This window comes from Rhincodon typus, chromosome 46 (assembly GCF_021869965.1).
Source record: "Rhincodon typus isolate 14 chromosome 46, sRhiTyp1.1, whole genome shotgun sequence".
NCBI lineage: Eukaryota > Metazoa > Chordata > Chondrichthyes > Orectolobiformes > Rhincodontidae > Rhincodon > Rhincodon typus.
The window spans coordinates 9,599,021-9,619,904 of record NC_063377.1 but is presented as its reverse complement, the minus strand read 5'-3'; the positions used below and the strand labels follow the sequence as shown (position 1 = coordinate 9,619,904).

Below are 20,884 nucleotides of genomic sequence, written 5' to 3'. Positions count from 1 at the left end.
GTCTGTCTGGATAGTGTCATTATGTGGAGGTGCCGGTGTTGGATTGGGGGTGGCCAAAGTCAGAAATCACGTACCACCAGTTTTATTTGAAATCACAAACGTTTGGAGAACTGCTCCTTCGTCAGATGAATCTGTGTCATTAAACAGGGATGAAACAACAGTATTCTCAACAGATCTCCAGGTTAGCTGCAAGCAGGATGCTTACTTGGGAGGCTTTTGCACATACTAGCATACCTGTTCAGGCAGTCTTCCATACAGCTTTTTTCCGTAGGGTCTACTGGCCTCTTACAGTTGCAAGTTGTGGGCTCACACCCAGAGAGAGGTTTAACATCAACAAACACATCTATAAAAAGAACAATATGATTCTTGGTTATATATAGCCTAACACTGAGAGCAGATTCCTAAATACGTTCAAATAAGCCACCCAGACTGAAACAACGTACCATCCGTACAAACTATTCCTTGACCATATGCCCTAGAGTAGCTATCCATTACGTTCTGTACTGTATAGTCTTCCACATTAAGGAGGATCTTAGTCTTGTCTTAGACCACAATGACCCTTTTTACTGGCAGTTTTTCCAGGCTGGGGTGGGGGAGAAACCAGTGATTCGTAGCCAAGGCCATTCTGCATCCAGGCAACTGGCCATCTTGACCATCTCTATGAGGCAACGAGCTGGCATACCAACCAGAACAGGCATCTCTGCAAAGCTTTCTATAGGACTTTGTTTGGTATCTAGTGCAGATAACCAGCTCTCGCAGGGCTTATGCTTCATCAGGATGTGCATTTATAACAATCGTCACAAGTTTCCTTCATTTTGAGATTCCGTTGTGTCACTGCAAGTGCAGCTTGAGCCTGCTCAAACTGCGTTTTGTTCAAAGACCCCCAGTCACCAGCTTGCTGTCAACAAGCAAACATTAAACCATGCTGACAGAAAACCGACAGCTGAGATTCCATTAGCCTGAGAGCTGCCCACACACATTCTCACGCAAACAGGTGCAGCCCTCTTGATGCAAAATCCAGCAGTGGGCTGATGCCAATCTTTAATCTCTTTGCTACCACATGCTGAAGGGGCTAACTCTTGCTGCCTGCTAACTTGCCTGGGTGGTGAGCTGGAATGTGGGAGCATTGAGTAAGCAGTGACTGGGGTGGCATGGGCTGGAACAGGAGAAGAAACAGCACAGCCTTGCCTGATCCTGTTCTCACACATTGTGTGGAACTTGCATCACAGAATAGCTGTGGTGCAGAAGGAGGCCATTCAGCCCATCAGTTGTTTAAGCATTTTAACCCAATCATGGCCTTTTCCCTGCACATTGTTTCTATTTAAATACTCATTCAATCATTCAACACCTGCTGAAATGCCATAGGAGAAGGCACCTGCAGCAATGAACAACAACAGAATCATTGAATCCCCTTCCTCATCCTTGGGCTGACTAGGACCCCCAGTGCAGCACTAACCAAAGGTGAGTGAGAAGGATCTGCTTTGCAGGGACCACTTCCACAGTCTGTTCTACCAACTAAACTATGGCAGACAACACGTGGGAACAACCCAAGAGTGGACCGAACCATTTTTGCATTGTAAGGATGTGTACAAGATGCTCCAGTGCCCCCTGAATGAAATCACCATGCTGTCACGGCTAAAGCCCAGCAGACAGTTAAACAGCAGGCAAACACTACAGAACTCCTGCCCTTTTACGGATTGAGGCCAAGAGCTTGGACACTCAGTCAAACTCATCCACCCTGCGCAATGCACGCTCTAACACTTGTACCAAAATATAAGTGCAAAAATCAAAATGAATTTAGTATAAAACAGATCAAGTTCCAAACGTGAAAGAAAAGAGTAATACAGTAATTTTTAAAAAAGGAATAGTAAGGAGACTGCAGAGGAATGGAAAGTGCCTTACTTGATCGGATCTTTTTATAGAGTGGAACGTCAGGCTTTTTGTAAAGCTTAAAAACGGAAAAGAGAGAATGCAAATTAGCAAGTTATAATCAAAGACACTATCGTGTACACATACTTGGAAAACAGGAATTCTGCACATCTTTATATGGAGGGTGAGCAGGAACTGTTCTTTTGTTACATTATAATGCAATATAATCTTGGGGTGCAGAATTACACACTGCCTTCAGAATGCAGTAGGATGGTAGCACAGAATTCCACTGCTCTTTCTGCTCATTGTTTGGCACATCACTCAGAGTTTAAGTTGTGAATTGTAGGTTCCTAACTGTGCTGTATACACAGTCTTGGGCAAGTGTGCCTCCAAACTCTTATTAATATGGCAGAGAACTTAGGACACTGACTGGAGATGTAAACTAATGGGGCTGGAGGTTGCAGCATTACTCCATTGTCCACGGTGCAAAGGCAACCTCAACGTTTCATCAAAAGACCTTCGCCAACTTCATCAAATGGTTGCCACACTCTGAAGATCAGCTAAGAAACTGCAAGGGTTACTACATAAAACCATTCTGATTGACTACAGTTTAACACAGTTAGATATACCTGTATGGCTCTGCTGTGGCTAGTATTTTGAAACAACGAAGAGCGTCACAAAATAAAAAAACACTGTGCTACTGGAGTGAAATTGGAGTGCCCAAAGAAACTCTCAGTTAGCAAACAAAGGTTCAAAATGTCAGCCAGTCCAGGTGCGTAGGGTCAGGGTCTGTTTGAACAGCAAAAAAATGGCTGTGAGCAGTTATAGTTTGCGGGCTGAAGGTGCAGGGAACCTGAAGATTGTAACAAAACAAGCTGCCGTGGGACCTTTAGAGCACGTTATATACTACCTTAATTACTTATAAAGGTATTTAATAATTATGAACATGACTAAAATCCATGAATTTCTCACAGCAGTTATTTTGTACATAAAAGTGACTCCAACGTGTGAATTAATGAACAAGTAACCCCCTCAAGCCCTCTGACTGCAAGGGATCCAGGGGATTCCCTGTCCCATAGTTGCAGCCTGGAGAATCTTAGTGGGTAGGATCCCAAGGAAGCGAGATGCTTTCCGTCCTTGGCCACTAAGCAGTAAAAAACTCAGTGGGCTGGATTGCGGGTTAGAGAACCATGATCAATTCGTACAACCTTAGAATACAGAGGTTAAATTTTGTTCTCCCAGTGTTGCTGCACCAACCAAGATCTAGTCATCCAGCAAAGGCTGGGAGATGGAACCTGGTCTTTTCCTTCCCTATATGGCTCAGTTACATGCCACAGGATAAATTCACCCAATTAGACACGCCAACAGCTGAAACAAAAAAAAATTCTGGAAGTGGGTAAGCAGCACAAACCAGCAATGCCGTTCTCCGGTCAGTCCAGATTAATATCCAAGGAGTGTGTATTGCTCTCTCTCCAAGGTTCGGCTAAAAGTTTAGTTGCCGTATCCTTGGTGATGCTGGGAGTGACCTAGTCAAATACAGACCAGCTGTCTCTGAGCTCACATGGCACACTTGCCTCTGACTATGCCTTGATCCAACTGGGCTAGGTGGCAAGCAGAGAGGAACGGTTTCCCTTTTCTGTTTTCGGCTGCGCCTGAGCATGCAGCACTCTCCTATCCTGTACTATGGTGTCTAGACAATACAAGAGCTCAGGATGAGGAGGAATCAGACAAGGAGTTGCTCTCCTCTCACTAGCAGTTTGGTGATGACCAAGTGTGCAGATATAACTACAACACCCATCACCCTAGTAGTTCCAATCCTCCCAGACAGAAGAACAAGTTTTTCTTTGTTCAAACTTTGGAGAAACAGTTACTTTTTTTTTGCAAGTGAAAAATACATTCCACTCTGTAGACTGTGCCAAGAAAAACACAACAGGGAAAAAAATTCTCAGTTGGACTGGCTGTACATTTTAAATCTCAAAGGGGTAGCCCAAAAGAGAGTGATATTGCTGCAAAATACTGGGCATGGCACCAAAAGAAACTTAATAAGCAGCTTTCACAGTACTACTGTCCTTACATGGGCATTTGTAGTGTATTTTTGTGGTGATATTTCAGAACCATAATTAGACTGTTAACCCTTCCACTGGCCCAATGAATTATGAGAAAATGATAAGACAGCACCAAAAGAACATAGAGGGGTAGCTGTGCTTGAAAAGATTTCTTTCCTATTTGTCCCTTCTACTGGCTTGAAGTGAAACAATCTGAGGGGTGAGGTGGACGAAGTAGTGGGTTCCATTCCAGCAGTTTGATTCCTGTGATTTTTAAGTGCAAAACTAAGTGTGGGTGCGCGTGTGTGAAAGTGAAAGAAAGAATAGGAGAGCACTGTTTGTGCCATATACATTTCCCAACTTCCAGATAGAAAGTGGAGCAGGGGTTGTCTAAGGGGAAAAGAGAAATGATCAATGGGCAGCTGTACAGCACAGAATGGAGTCAAAAACATTAACAACTGAGAAACCTGTCGACTGAAACGAAGCTTTGACCTTCCTGTCCTGGTGTGTTTATTATTCACTTCAATTGCACAGAGGTCCCAGTTCTGCACAAAGACAAAGCCTAGTTAACTCTTTGAGGAACACAGCAGAAATTTTTCACCAAAACTGAAACCCTACACATGCAGCTGCCTGAAAAGTGCACAGCTGCTGGAAACATCTCAGATTTCAGCTAGTGTGGGGGCGCTTTACATCAGAGAGATGAGGGCAACAGTTAAAACTTCAGGGTCTGTACTTTCCCATTAAGTCAATGGCAACTTTCAGCAATTCAAAACAGAGGAAAGAATATTCTGCCAAAAAGAAATGAACGGTGCTCCCCTGTGTTTGTTTCTATCCTTCCGCTGGTGGGGATTGCCCATGCTGCAAAATAATGTTTTTAATATCCTCAGTTATTATCTCGTTATGGTTTGGTAAACTTGACTCCATTCCCCTTCAAACAGCAGACAACACAGCAAATGTGAAAATAAATGCCGCATTGTGAAATAAACCTCCAATTTTTTTCAATATAACATTGCACGTGTCAGATCTACTGAAGTATAGCAAGGTTCGTTTGAATATTACAATAGGTCTTTTCCTCCATGAAGGTGCCAACACTTTGCTGGCTTCCAGCTCACTGGGGACAAGAATTGTATGGAACGAGCTGCCAAAGGAGGTGGAGGAGGCTGGTACAATTACAACATTTGAAAAGCATCTGGATGGGTATATGAATAGGAAGAGTTTAGAGGGATATGGACGAAATGCTGGCAAATGGGACTAGACGAGTTTAGAATATCTGATTGGCATGGACAAGTTGGACCAAAGGATCTGTTTTCATGCTGTACAACTCTATGACACTAATTCCTCCAGTGCTGAGAGTGCTTCTTCAAGGGCATAACAGTTAAGTTCCAGCAGACCAATGGTGCAAGTCCCTTCTGTTGTCACTCTGCAGCCCACAGCCCTTGCAGCTGGGGTAATTGGATACCAACTAGAAGCATGTACAGTTAATATGTGCAGTACCTAGGATGGGGCCACTATGACCAAACATGGTGGCCAAATTACAGTACAATAGGGGCTGTCTAGCTGCGACAGGATTCAATCGTGATCGTTCTGTAAAGCTCAGACCTCAACAGCAACAACTTCCTTTTGAAACATATTTAATGGGATACAACATTCCAGGGCTCTTCACAGGAGCGATTACCAGATAAAATTTAACACCAAGCCAAAAAGATACAAGAATAAAAGCTTAGTCAAAGAGCATCTTAAGGAGGCTTCTCAGTGTGTCTTTAAAGGACGAATGTGAGATTCAGGTTTAGGGAGGGGATTCCACAGCTTGGGACCCAGGTGGCTGTACAGTGATGACTTTAAAACCTGAGCTCATCACAAGGGATTATGAAAACAGAGTGTTTTAGGGCTGGAAGAGGTTACAGATAGAAGAATGAACCTATTGAGCCAAACCCAATGTTTGCAATAAGCATCTTTAACACATTAATGCATTGGAGGCAGCTCAAAGAAGGTTTACCAGATTAGAATAATACCTGGAATGGACAGGTTGTCTTAAGAGGGAAGGTTGGATAGGCTAGGTTTGCAACACACAAAGATCCTGTGAGGACTTGACAGGGAAGACATAGAGAGGGTGTTTCTTCTCATGGAGGAACCTAAAGAATTAGAGTTACTGCTCAAAAATCAAGGGGTCATTCACTTAAAACTGAGATGAGGCAAAAGGTAGAGGTAGATTGATTCATGTTAAGTAAGAGGTTGAAATCCTAATCGGTGATGGGTGCGAATGTGAATTTGATGTTACAATCAGAGCAGCTGTTAACTTAGTGGCTGGCAGTACAGGCTTAAAAAGGGCTGAATGGCCTACTCCCGCTCCTGATTTATATGTTCATATGAGCCATCCATTGGGGTTGAAGATATGTAACAGAAATTATGAAGAAGATACCATAAAACACAACAACTTACACTCCTGCATTATCACAAGTTACTTAATAAACGCTCCCCTGACATTATAGGGGGAGGCGATGGCCTAGTGGTATTATTGCTGGACTGTTAACCCAGAGACCATGATAACATTCTGGAGACTGGAGTTCAAATCCCGCCACGAGATGGTGGAATTTGAACTCAATAAATATCTGGAAAGAAGAGTCTAATGACCATGAATCCACTGTCACTTGTTGGGAAAAAAAACATTTGGTTCATTAATGTCCTTTAGGGAAGGAAACTGCCATCCTTAACTGGTCTGGCCGACATGTGACTCCAGACCCACAGCAATGTTGTTGACTCTAAACTGGCCTCTAGGTAATTAGGGATGGACAATAAATACTGCCTAGCCAGTGATGCCCTCATCCCATGAATGAATAAAAAAAAATCTGTGCAGTCTACTGAGGTGCTAAAATTTTTCATTGCTTCCTAAAATAAACTTGTAGGAGGGATAGAAATCATCTTGGGCCCAAGGGTTCAACTTGTAGTCAGTACTGGACTTGACGGCTGTGTATCAATGCTGGGTTAGCTACTCAGGGGACAGCAGGCAGAGTCACTGTTCCGTGTGGTTGTTAACAGCAGCTACTTGGAGCTAAGTCTGCCAGGCAACTCTTCAAATGGGACTGACATTCCTGGTACAGACAGTTCCATTCTGCTCCTGAATGTAAAATGTAGCCTGTGAATGCAATGCAGACCTGTTGGATGAAAGCTTTTCCCCCTCAGCTAGTCAACAAAGTTTTGTGTGAAAAGAGTAAACTTGGAACCAACTCAGCATAATACTTTTCCAAAAAAAAAAACTGACATGTGTGTTAAATTATGGGTAGGTCAGCTGATGTCTACAGCAAAAGGGTGTGTGTTGTGGAACTCACATTGCACAACATTGATTCTAGGATGTTGATCCTGGTAACAGGACAAAATACCGAGTCACAAAGAAAAAAAAAAAAATCCTGGGAGGGTTAGTGTTGGACAGTGCAGAGGGACCTTTACTCTAAATCTGACCCTGTGCTGTCCCTGTCCTAGGAATGTTTAATGGGGACAATACAGAAGAAGCTCCACTTGCCCCAGGAGAATTTGATGGAGACCTCTTAGAAGGTGCTTTATTCTGTACCTAAACTGTTTAAATGTTTTAACACTTGGGAGATACAGTGCAGTTATCACTACACTAACACAAAGGGAAAAGATAACTTGAAAACCGTTAAGCAGCAAAGGCGTGGCAACTTTATCTGCAATTAGTTCATTTGCCTTCACATATTTCTCGTCATTTCAGATGGGGTTTAAAGCCTATGTGATAACGATGGAGTTGTTTGCTGTCTGAAATGAGGTCACGCCTGCCAGTTCAGTGTGATAACCCAGCTGCCTGCGTCCAACCCTACCAAACACACGACAAAACACATCAACTGACCATCCTCATCAGTTACCACCAACAGCAATAGTTGCCATTTTTGACTTCCTAACAACACTGACTCCATTTTAGTTATTAATCAATTGATGTGTTTTTGGGTGCCCTCAGAGATTGATTAGATGTGATATAAACAATTTGCTCATCTCGTCTGGATGAGTACACATCGGTTCCTGTTGATTATAGACCACCAGCCTCTTTTCTCTTCTATACAGGGATTGCCCTAGATACAGATCCCCCATTTTACCAAGACCAGAACTGCAAGGGGCCATCAGACCAGTCACTTCAGCTACTGAAGTGCGCTATTTTGCGGTCTCCCTCCAGCGAGGGTGCTCAAGCAGAGAACTGAACTACTCTTCATGGTCTTACCAAGTCCAATGAGGAGCTTATCCAGTCGCTACTGAAAGGATTTAATCATCTGTGATTTTGGACATTTTCCTTGGCTGACTTCTAAAAGTACCCCCAATTAACTCGAGTGATTTAATTACATTTTATCTTCAAAACAATCTATGCCTAATTCCTGGGGACTTCGTATCATGAATGGCTGGAGCCAAGTTTCTGGTGGGCTATGATTAGGATAAACACCCACTTTCCTGCCAGAACCTTTCCCTCCTCCACTTTCAATCTACTGGGACAATCACAGTTTTTAAATGGAATTTTGGTCCATGTTTCTTCAATCAGATTATTTTTCATTTTTTGTTCAACATTTGTCACAGGCAAAAAAAACACTTTCAAAATGAATGAACTGTTCAAGTGAAAAATAACCTTGTACTGACCCAGTTGTTCTCTTAAAAAATCAGCTATAGCAGAAAGCCAAACACGACATAAATTACTTTCCTTTGGTGAATGGAGCAGCGTGTGATATATTAGGGTTACTGATATCTTAGCAGCTGCAGGATTTAAGAAAAATCCAAGCCTTTATTCTGATCTCAACCAGTGTATCACATGGCTCCTTTAACACCCATTACAGCATCAAACTGCAATTTTAGAAGGTGTGATTGGGTAGGTCAAATTCTTATCCAGTACAAACTGAAACAGAAATAAACTGACAGAGCATTATAGATTCTGTTCTTTGAAACGTGGACTGTGTCTGGAGAAATGAATGAGATTTGCAACACTGGGTCAAGTCTGATAGTGTATAACACTGGAGTACAGTACTGGTGGGGACATCTGTCACTGTATAACATGAGTACAGGATTGGTGGGGATATGTCTGTCAGTGTATATCAGTGGGGTACACAGTACTGGTGGGATATGTCTGTCGGTGTATAACACCAGGGTACAGTGCTGGTGAGGACAGGTCTGCCACTATAAATATTGGGGGACAGTACTGGTGGGGACAGGTCTGCTCTTGGGTTGGGAGCTATGAGTTAATGAATTATGGTCAACTACTATCAGTACATTGGTATCAATGCTCTCAATTTCAGTATGAGCACTGCAGTATTTTTGCACCAACTTGAATCAATTCTTCAACCGTCAAGATCTTGCTAATGGTGACTGAAACCTCAAACTTCTTTCTGTCTATAAAAATAAATTGTTGCTACTTGTCCATATTCCCACAATCCAAGAGAAACAAAGTGTATAAGGTAGCTATGGTTGGGAGTGATGTTGGGAGGTGGGGGTGTGTCTCTTTGGGAAGACGACAGAAGAGATGTGAGTGGCTGTGCAGTTCGTTACCCCAGACCATTTCTTGCTACTGAGTCTAAGAAAGGTGACTGGCTACATTTACATGAAATGGAACAGTCCACCCTTTGAAGGCAGTGAACTAGAACATAACCGGTTAGTCAGGCTGGGCCAAAGTGGTGTACAACAGGAATGCTGATTGCTGAAAGCTCTTGGCCGGAAAACAGAGCTGCACAAGTCAAATGGGTTTCACTGAAGCTGAACATCACTGACTACTGCTACTTCAGTGTTCAGAACAGCCTTCAATTTTACAATTATCATCCTTCTTTTCACATCCCTTCTCGACCTCATCCTTTTCTACGCTAGCATGATAAACCCTTTGTGATCTGCACTCCTTCAATTTTGGGTTCAACTTCTGATTTCCCTCACTCCTCCACTACTGACTGTGCCATCAGCTCTCTCGGCCCTAAGCAGTGGAATTCTCCCTCTAAACCCCTCTATTTCTCACCTCTTTGAGATGATGTCTTTAACCAAGTCTTTGGTCACCTGTCCCTAATTTTTTTTTAATGTGGCTCCGATCCAAATAATTTTTGATGATCTTGAGTACCTTGGGGATGTTTCACCATTTTCAGTGTACTATAGAATGCAAGTTGTTAGTTCTGCCTTACTGAATTTACATGACACACCAATTACAGTTTACACACCTGATTGTGTTTCCATTGCCACAGGATATCATATGGTAATTGAAAATCTATCCGCTTCTGCCTCAAATACTTGCCTGCAAAACAAAGACATGGATATTTAGGACAGACACAGGAAGAAACAAAACAGCCATCAACCACATCTAACACTGTTCAACCATGACTGCTGTTACCACATGTATAACTATATATACATTTTCACATGAGAACGGACAGCATAGAAACTGGTCATTCACCACAAATGCCTTGCAGTGTTGATGTTCCATATGAGCCTCTAATTAGTTTGCTTCACTGAAGCACAGATAATTCTTCCATATGAATGCCTGACACATCACGTTTAAAGCTCAAAACAGACAAATGGACTAAAATCATGCTGCAGCTATCCCCATCTTTCCTGAGTCACAACCTGTCCCCCAGCTTCCTAAGTAAAAACAAACTACTGGAGAAACTCAGCAGGTCTGGAACATTTGTGGACAAACAGAGACAAATGACTCTCCTTCAGAACAATTTCCTGTATGGTTAGAACATGAGTCTCAGTAGGAGCACTGGTGGCGGGGTGAAGGTTAATTCAATGACAAGCTGGTTTGTTACTGTATCCAGTATGATAGAGCCTCAAGCACCAGAGGGAGGGGCTGGGACATGGGGTCCCCACTTCAATCATGCAGAGATTTGGGTGGTGGAATAGCAAACAATACGAAAATAGGGCACAGTCTTATTGCTGCCTTAACACCTCTAATTTTGTTTCCTGTGCTCCCCCTCAGGAATGCAAAACACTGCCTTCCTGTCCAAATTCAGGGAAGTGGTGGAAGGGGTCACACCGGGTAATCACTGCTGTCCTACCCTGGAAAGGGGAAGTAATGCCCGAGGTGTCCAGCTCAAAGTCCCAGCCTCAGCCCAGACGATAGTTTTGGCTGCAACTTTCACAGTGCTTCAGTCCCTTAAAAAGATTCCTTACTGAATCTTATTGCGTTCTGGTAGTGTCATAGAAAATAGTTGCAGGAGTAGGCCATTCAGCCTTTTGAGCCTGCATCACCATTCAATATGATCACGCAGTCTCAGTATCTCATTCCCACCCTCTTCCCATACTCCTTGAGCCCTTTAGCCAAAAGGGTCATGTCCAGCTCCCTCGTGAATATATCTAACAAACTGGCCCCAACAGCTTCCTGTGGGAGAGAATTCCACAGGTTCACAACTCTCCTGAGTGAAGAAATTCTTCTTCATCTCAGTCCTGAATGGCTTACCCCTTATTCTTGGACTGTGACCTTTAATTCTGGCCTTCCCCAACATCAGGAACATTCTTTCCACATCTAGCCTGTCCAGTCCCATCAGGATTTTATATGTTTCTATGAGATCCCCCCTCATTCTTCTAAATTCCAGCAAATACAATCCCAATCGATCCACTATTTCCTCATGTCAGTCCTGCCACCCCAGGAATCAGTCTGGTGAACCTCCGCTGGACTCCCTTAAAAGCAAGAATGTCCCTCCTCCGATTAGGAGACCAAAACTACACACAATACACAAGGTGTGGCCTCACCAAGGCCCTGTATAACTGCAGCAAGACATCCTTACTCCAATACTTAAATCCGCTTGCCATTAGCTTTCCTCACTGCCTGCTGCTCCTGCATGCCAACTTCAGTGACTGTTCTACCATAACACCCAGGTCTCACTGCACCTCACCTTCTCAACTGCCACCATTCAGATGATAATCTGCCTTCCTGTTTTTGCCACCAAAATGGATAACTACACATTTATCCTGCATTTGCCAAGTATTTTCCCACTCAGTCAGTCAGTCTGTCCAAGTCACCCTGCAGCCTCATAGAATCATAAAATCCCTACAGTGTGGAAGCAGGCATTTCGACCCATCGACTCCACACCAACCCTTTGAATGGCATGCCACCCAGACCCACCCCTCCCTACCCTATCCCTGTAACCCTGCATTTCCCATGGCTTACCCAACTGCCCTGCACATCCCTGGATACCATATCATGGCCTATCCACCTTACCTGACCTGCACATCTTTGGACTGTGGGAGGGAAGCCACATAGACAAGGGAGGTGTGCAAACTCCACACAGACAGTCACTCGAGGCCGGAATTGAACCTGGGTCCCTGGTGCTGACAGGCAGCAGTGCTAACCACTGAACCACCATGCCCCCATCTCTCAGCATCCGCCTCACAGCACATATGGCCACCCAGCTTAATGTCATCTGCAAATTTGGAGATATTGCATTCAAATCCTTCATCCAAATTGTTAACGTATATTGTAACAGCTGGGATCCCAGCACTGAACGCTGCAGCACCCCACTTGTCACAGCCTGTCACTCTGAAAAGGGCCAGTTTTTCCAAATCGCTGCTTTCTGTCTGCCAACCAGTTCTCTACCCACGTCAATACATCACTTCCGATACCATGAGCTTTAATTTTCCTTACTAATCTCTTGTGTGGAAACTTGTCAAAAGTCTTTCCAAAGTCCAGATACACATTTACTGATTCACCCTTGTCTACTCTCCTGGACACATCGTCAAAAATTTCCAGAAGACTTGCCAAGGATGATTTCCCTTTAGTGAATCCATGCTGACTAGGACCGATTTTGTCACTGCTTTCCAATACTGAGTTATTATATCCTTAAAATGATTAACTCCAGCATTTTCCCCACCAACGTCAAGCTAATGAGCCTAAAATTCCCTATTTCCTCCCTTCTTTTTTTAAAAAAGAAGTGGGGTTACATTAGCTACCCTCCAGTATACTAGAACTCTTCCAACATCTTCAGAATGCTGGAAAATGATCACCAATCCATGTACTATTTCCAGGGCCACTTCCTTATGTACTCTGGGATGCACAGCATCAGGCCCTGGGGACTTGGGTTTTAATCTCATCAATTTCCCCAAAACCATTTTCTGACAAGTAAGGATTTCCTTCAGTTCCTCCTTCATGCTGGACTCTGTCCCATAGCATTTCCAGAAAATTTTCTATCTTTGCCCTGAAGGCTTAGTGGAAGCAATTTTGCTAAGGTCTGTCACATATTCCTCTAAGCAGGAAAATAGGTTAAAACATATCACCAACTAACCGGAACCTACATCCCAGAGAGAGGAATTTCCTTATGATTCTACAACCCAAGCCTTCCTTGAACGCATCCAATTGCTCCTACGTACTGGCAATGCTTTAGGGTACAACATGTTAAGTTTTAAATTACAGATTTGGCAATGCAAGAAATCAGACACTCCAACCGAGCGTGCCACTCCTTGGGCACGTTCTTGCCTCTATAGGGTCAAACTCAGTATTGAATTTAAAGTCACTGTTTTGTCTAGTGCTGAGGGAATGCTTCATTGTCAGGAGTGTCATGCTTTGGATGAGATGTTCGATGAGAGGTTCCATCTGCTTGATCTAGTTGATCAGAAGACTGTTCGTGATCTGGTGAAGATATGCAAGTGCCATTTTTAGGGCTCTGAGCAACAGTGTTGTGAAACTACATGTAAAACAGAGGAACCAGCTATCACTACAGAAGCGTTTGCTGGATTGTTCTTGCATGCATGCTATTGCTCTCCAAGGTTCAAATAGCTAAGAGCTGAATTCCATCAACTTTTTATATGCTGTACACTGAATCACCAGGGGCACTTGCAGCCACTCTGCAGATCACTTTATTGTTAAAACATTTAACTTTGTCGGCTGGGAGTGCAACTATGGAAAATTCACGCAGTGTTGGCATTAAGACGTCTTCATCCATTTTATACTTTCTGACATTATTTTCCTCATATACAACCCTCAAAGTCAACACTTTCAGAGCTGAATTCAATTCCAAAAACATAGCTGGTGATGAAGAATGGACTTTGATTGTACAGGATGGACAAGAGTATCGGCCCTGCGCTGGATGGTGCTTCATCAGCCATACAACTCACTTCAGTTACTCAAGGAGAAAAATCACCACATGAGTTCTGTCAAGCTCAATTCCTTGACATGCCTTGCAGCTAATAGCATTCTCCCAGCAAAGAACGTTACCTATTCTGTAATCAACCACAAAGAGGTTCATGGTTTATAGGTGAATTTCCAAAGATTTTCCACCTTACAACCTCTGCCCCCAAGAAACTACTAGCCACTGTTTTGTAATACATTGTACCACAGAATCACTGGTGCATCTCTAATTCGTTCTGCTGTATGGCACCCACCAACCACAGGTTCAAAGTACCTAAACTGAAGCCTGCTTATTTATTAGCACTTACATTAGTATGGATTTCTGCAGGTACTGTGGGCATATAGTATGCCTCTACCTTGCTAATATCACTCTAACCTAATCCAGATTGACACTCCAGTGCAGTGTTGAGAGGCTAGATTATTGCTGGAGGTGCCTTTGAGCAGTTGAGACATTAAACTGAGACTCCGTCTGCCTGTTCAGATGGATATGAGCAGTTCCATGGCACCATTCTAAGATGATCAGTGAGCTCCCTGGTGTCCTGGCAAACATCCCAAACTCACCATTTATTTCATGTGTTTTTAGAATGTTGTTGTGCATCAACTCACTGGGATTTCCTACGTAACTACAGCAACCATACTTCAACAGCAATCCATTGGATACAGAACACTTCGAGATGTCAGTGTACATGATAAAGTACTTTAAAAACACAACCTCTTTCTTCGAGGCTACTGTGTCAATATCTGCTAGTTTTTAACGTTGTTAGGCCATACTTGACAGAGGCCTGCCTACAAAACACAACTGTTTAATGAGTTTAAGGATTTTTTTTTTTGAATTGCTCTTTTGGTTTGATTTATCTTTTGTTTGTCAAGTGAGAAGCTGTAAACGAATTTCTTTCAAACAGATCCAACAGAACTCCAGCCAAACTCAGTGTGCACAGACCTTTTCGAAGCACCTCACCTCATTATTTCCTCCTTTCAAAGCAAAAGCACAAATGTGAACTCTTGTTTGGTTCAGACTTAGTAAATCTGCAGAACATTTGCCAAGAAATGCCTGGCTTACAAAGAACAGCTCAACAAAGCAATGACTATCAGAGGGTGGACAGCACATACACAGTTCGGGCAACAGATTTCTGTCATTTTGTGCAAGATACAAGCTCTGTAGTCCCTCAATTCCATTCCAAACGTTGGTTTTTACTAACTATCACAGCATCCCGCTTCAAATCCATTCCATTGTTGAGCAGAAGCAAAGGGCTTGTTATACAGAGGAATACGATGAAAATCTCTGTTTACATCAACTCAAGTATGGATCACAGAATGCACAGGAAATGCAATTATAAAATTTACAATAGCTATTGTGTGCCTTTAAATTTACACAACCCTCCAACTGGAAGTACATTTTCATACAATTCTATTCCAGTGAAATCACCTTTAATGCCCCCTCCTTCCTTCCCACCTGACCCCTCAGAGACCCTCCCTCCATGCCGGCTGACCCCTCAGAGACCCTCCAACAGTACAATTCTCCTAGGGAAGTTCATCCTCTAGTACAAAACTCTCCTTCCAAATTCCAGCTCCTGGAGTACAGTTCTCCCAACTATTCCTCACCAAGTTACTCACCTTCATCTATATTTAAACTAGCCCAATGCTAAATACTTCAGCTAAATATTTCTTACATTTCTCAACTTCAGAGTAAAGTTTTTCCTTATCCATGTACTGAATTTACCTTGTACTAAGGTCCAATTTAGTAGCAAGGCAAGCACACTGGCAAATGAATGACACCAATAGCTGCAAGATTTAGTCTGAAATTACTTACTTAACAAAGTAATAAGAGTGACTGTGACAGGGAGAGGGTAAATGAAATAAAATACTAAAGTGACAATGGAAGAGGAACTGCCACATGTACAATTGTTATGTTGTTGAGCAGAGAGGCAATAAGAGATGTTTGAAGAGACTGGCCAGAGACAAGAGGATAAATTCCTAAAATGAACGTCTGTGCGGACCAGATATCCCAATCTGTCTTAGTTCCATTTGCCGGCATTTGGCTCATATCCCTCTAAAACCTTCCTATTCATATACCCACCCAGATACCTTTTCAATGTTGCAGCTGTACCAGCCTCCAACACTATCTCTGGAAGCTCATTCCATGCACACACCACCCTCCGAGTGAAAAAGGTATCCCTCAGGTCCTTTTAAATTTCTTCCCCCCTCACCTTAAACTAATATTCTCTAGTTTTGGACTCCCCTACTCTGGGAAGATGACCGTGGCTATTCACCCTATCCAGGCTCCTCATGATTTTATAAATCTCTATAAGGTCACCCCTTAGCCACTGATGTTCCAGGGAAAAAAGTTCCACTTGTTCAGCCTCTCCCTATAACTCAAACCCTTCAGTTCTGGCAATACCCTTGTAAATCTTTTCTGCACCCTCTCAAGCATAACAACATCCTTCCTATTGAAGTCTCCCATCAAATGCAATTTTTCTGAACCATGACTCCCACTTTAACAGAGACTATATAGTGGCAAACACGCATTGAACCAAGACAGACACAACCTAAGCTTCCTCTTAAGTTCTCAACTGTGGCTACGTTGTTACCTTGGCTAGTTTTCTTTCAGAGTCTTTGACAGGCTGCCTGATCAGTTGCGATTTTCCACTTGGGAGTCCAACTTGGGGAAAGCACAGGAAAGCCAGTTATGTAGGCACAGGAAGGTAGGTTTGTATTAACTATTTCTGAATGACTCTGCTGCACCAAACATATAGGTGGTTTACAGTAAATAGCTGTTTCATTGGCTTATCTATTCAAGAGTATACATTAGAATGTCATGATTAGAACTCTATGAGGGGGAAGCTAAAAAATAATCTTGGTGTAACTTGACAACTCAAAGGAGGAGGAACTTAAAAGCTTTGAATGAAACACTCCATCTGCATTTTTGTGAAGAAGCTTCCAAAAGCCGATTGATGACTAAAACATGCTTAATTTCTCCTGAAAAAACATATACTTTCTTGTTCTGATGCAGAGTCTCCAGTTCAGACACTGTCACACCCTGGCCTTTTGGCACTTCCAAAATGCAGTGTTCGGACATTTTATTCTTTTTGGTAGCCACCCATTCTTGGTCCATGAGTAACGTTGGACACAGATATATTAGGCCTAAGAGTTTCTTAAATAAAAAGTTAAACTTCTGCTCCAGATTTGCTTCAGCAATCTCAATTTAAATAAAATTTGTACATAATACAAATAGAAAGAAACTGCATTGATACAGAAACTTTCACATCTGCAGGATGTTTCAAAGCCCTTCAGAGCACTTAATTACTTTTAAGCGCAGCTGTAATGTGGGGAAATTCAGAAGCCAATACAGGCACAGGAGTATCCCACAGTGCTAGGTAAAATGATCAGATTTTTTTTTAAAGTGGCACTGATGCAGGAGATAAATATCTGCAAATGGGAGCACAATACGGTTCTTCAAAATGTGCCAAGAAATCTTGTACAAACATTTGAAGGTATAGATGGTTTAACATTTGAATTATGGCATCTTGATGGAGCAGCACTCTCCCTGAACTGCAGCAGTATCAGTATCATAGAAACATGCAGCACAGGAGGCAGCCATTTGGCCCACAGAACCCAGAAAATTCTTCCCCCTAAAATAATTATCCAATTATTCATGGAATCAGCTTCCACTACCTTTCAGTGAAGCACCTGACACTGCACCAAGGAAGACATCCCACTTTGCTTACCCTCTAGATCGCTTGCCAATGAATTCAAATTAATGACTTTTAGTTATTGACCCACTCAGCACAGCAACAGCTTTTCTCTATGAGTTCTATCAAAATTTATTCTGTTAAAAATCTCTACTAGGTCACCTCTTTCACTGTGTCTAGTCAAAGTACAGTTTGTCTTAACTGCTCCTGCCTCTCCTCGTTACAGAGGTCATTCATCATCCACACAGAATTCCTCTATACCCTTCCTGAGGTTGTCGTCCACATACTCCAGATAAAGCCTAACAGTAATTCACAAATTTCTAGCAATGTTAACCTAGACTAAGGTCTCCAGTTTCAAGTGGACTTGATAGGGTAGATGTCAAAGGGATATTTCCCTGCATAAAGAGAGACAAGAACTAGAACAATCCAAAAAAAAAGGGATCTCCCATTTAAGGCAGAAGTGAAGAGAATGGTTACTCTATGGAATTCTCTTCCACAAAGAGAGGTGGGGACAGAGTTACTAAATATTTTTAAGGACTTAGATGGATTCTTGATTAGCAAGGGAGACAAAGAGAGTACAGGAGCAGGTGGGATGTGAACTCGGGCTGCCTGGTCCCAGAGGTACACTACTACTGTGTCACAGGAGCCTGTTTAGCTTTAGTTTCAACGGTTTGCAATAAATTAATCAACATCAGCTAATCAGTCAATGAGAAGGATTCTCAGCATTTCCAGCATCTGCAGCATTTTGCCTGCTCCAGCCACAGAGTCATTGTGTTATACAGCATCGAAACAACTAGTCTGCACTGACCAGACATCCCAATCTAACTTAGTCCCATTTGCCATCACGTTGAAATTTTACCCAAAGACATTAATCTTGATGGGATACAGTTCAATGGGCATCATTCTTCATGAATGCAATAGCCAGTATTTGACCATAGTGGGTGACGGGAGGGGAGTTAAGGAAACCCAGTTAAACACAACATGAATCTCAAATGCATCCCTAATTTCCTGGACAGAGAGTGATTGGAAAAGAAAACTATGGCCAATTTTTCTCAAGCCAGGAGCATCATGAACAACTGTAATATTCAACTATTATCTGTGCTAACTCAGCACAACAATGGGATTTTCCTGGTCTTCACTCACTGCCTTAATCAGATAGTCAGGGAATGACATGAGGAACTCAATACCATTTACCTGGTTCACAATTAAGGAATGTAAAGGGTGGCACAAAGTCCAAGAGCTGCAACATCTTCCTGTTTCTCATCACAACCCAGTGACCACTACTGATGCATGTGAGCGCCTGCTGATAACGGGAATCAGGTCTGGTTGTGATGGCTAATGCACACAGGTTTCAGCCTCTTAACTAGACCCTAGCAGGAACCCACAACTCTGAGGAAGTACTATGAAAAACTGGGTAGTGTTACACGTCTAAACATCTTAGTTCTGGTCCAGCAATTCCAACACTTAACATCGTTACCTGCTAAACATGGTATAATAAGGAAGAAACTGTGCTGGGGTAGAGAAGGATTGAAGTACCACTCCAAAAACATCTCTATTTCCCTGGCCAAACATGGGCAAGGAAATGCTGGAAACTGAAGCCCTCTCTAACTCTCACACTGATATTTCACTATTAACATTTGAAAGGCACTTGCAAAAAAAATTCTTTAATTCAGTTTGTACCAGTTAAGTGCTTCATTCTGTCAAATGTTACTGTGTGTAGAACGAATATCAGATTTCCTGGCGTACAGGAGAATCTAAGACCTCAGGTTGTATTAAAAAGCCTGTCATCCAGGCTGCTATGAAATTAGGTCAGAAGCCTATCCAAGCATGTACAAGGCAATAAATGACTTCCATTATTGGTCAAATGCCAAAACTGGAAGCATTCTGTCAGAACATGGCCAACCTTCAGACAGCATCGGTCCATCCATTCTCAACAAGGCCAAAGGGTGGGAGGCCCTACTGCAGCAGCAGCTCATATCACCTCAGGACTAGGCTCACTGCACAGTATCAGTCACAATCAGTTGGTCTCCAGCATTTTGCCAGAAATGGTTGGATTAATAGGCTGTAGAAACGCAGTTGACTGCACCTTCTTGGAGGTGAGGGGAGGTAAGGAGTCTGGCACACTGAAATAATTGGTAAGAACAGACTTTGGAAGGGCTTGTCAGTGTTTCTTCACCCCTTGCTGGTAGCCTAAATGTTTTTACTGGGTTAATACAGTGTGGAGCTGGAGGAACACAGCGGGCCAGGCAGCATCAGAGGAGCAGGAAAGTTGACATTTCGGATTGGGACCCTTCTTCAGAAATGGAGAGAGGGAACAGAGCTGGAAATAAATAGACAGAGGAGGGATGGGGCTGGGGAAGGCAGGTGGATGGTGATAGGTGAATGCAGGTAGGGAGTGGTGGAGATTGGTCAGTGGGATGGGTGGGGCGGATAGGTAGGAGAGAAGATGGACGGATTGGGTCAGGTCAAGGAGGCAGGGATGAGAGGGAGGGTTGGACATGGGATGGGGCTGGGGGTGGGGAGATTTTAAAACTGGTGAATTCTACGTTTAGGCCATCGGGCAATTTCCCTCCCCACCCCCATCTGCCTTTCGTAGGGACCACTCACTCCACGACTCCCTCATCCGCTCCACACTAACCCCACCACACCGGGCACCTTACCCTGTAACCGCAGGAGGTGCTCCTACACCTCTCCCCCTCACCTCCAGTCAAGACCCAAAGCAAACCTTTCATATCAGACAGGGGTTCGCCTGTACATCCGCCAACTTGGTCTACTGTATCTGTTGGCTCCCGATGTGGCCTCCCCTACATCAGTGAGACCAAGCATAGAGTCGGGGACCGTTTTGTAGAGCATCTGCGCTCTGTATGCAACAAACAAAAACACCTTTTGGTCGCTGGCCATTTTAACTTTCCCTCCCACTCCCTGGGTGACATGTCTGTCCTAGGCCTCCTCTCGTGCCACAAAGGCAGCACACGCAAACTGTTGGGGCAACACCTCATATTCCACCTCGGGAGCCCACAGCCAATGGCCTAAACGTAGAATTCACCAGTTTTAAAATCTCCCCAGCCCCTGCCTCATCCCCATGTCCAATCCTCCCTCTCATCCCCGACTCCTTGACCTGACACAACCTGTCCATCTTCTCTCCCACCTATCCGTCCCTCCCACCAATCCCCACCACTCCCCACCTGCACTCACCT

At 43.3% G+C, this 20,884-nt stretch overlaps 1 protein-coding gene across 2 annotated transcripts in view; it reads right to left on the bottom strand.

The window, feature by feature from the left end:
• The window catches only part of ash1l (ash1 (absent, small, or homeotic)-like (Drosophila)), a 208,409-nt gene that overhangs the window by 52,572 nt on the left and 134,953 nt on the right, over positions 1-20,884 (bottom strand). For both annotated transcript variants that reach the window (XM_048620459.1, XM_048620460.1), the window contains exons 8-10: positions 10,097-10,170; positions 1,903-1,948; positions 235-343 (exon numbers count right to left, since the gene is read on the bottom strand). In XM_048620459.1, the coding sequence (XP_048476416.1) occupies positions 235-343; positions 1,903-1,948; positions 10,097-10,170 (229 nt within the window). The remainder of the gene's footprint in view (positions 1-234; positions 344-1,902; positions 1,949-10,096; positions 10,171-20,884) is intronic.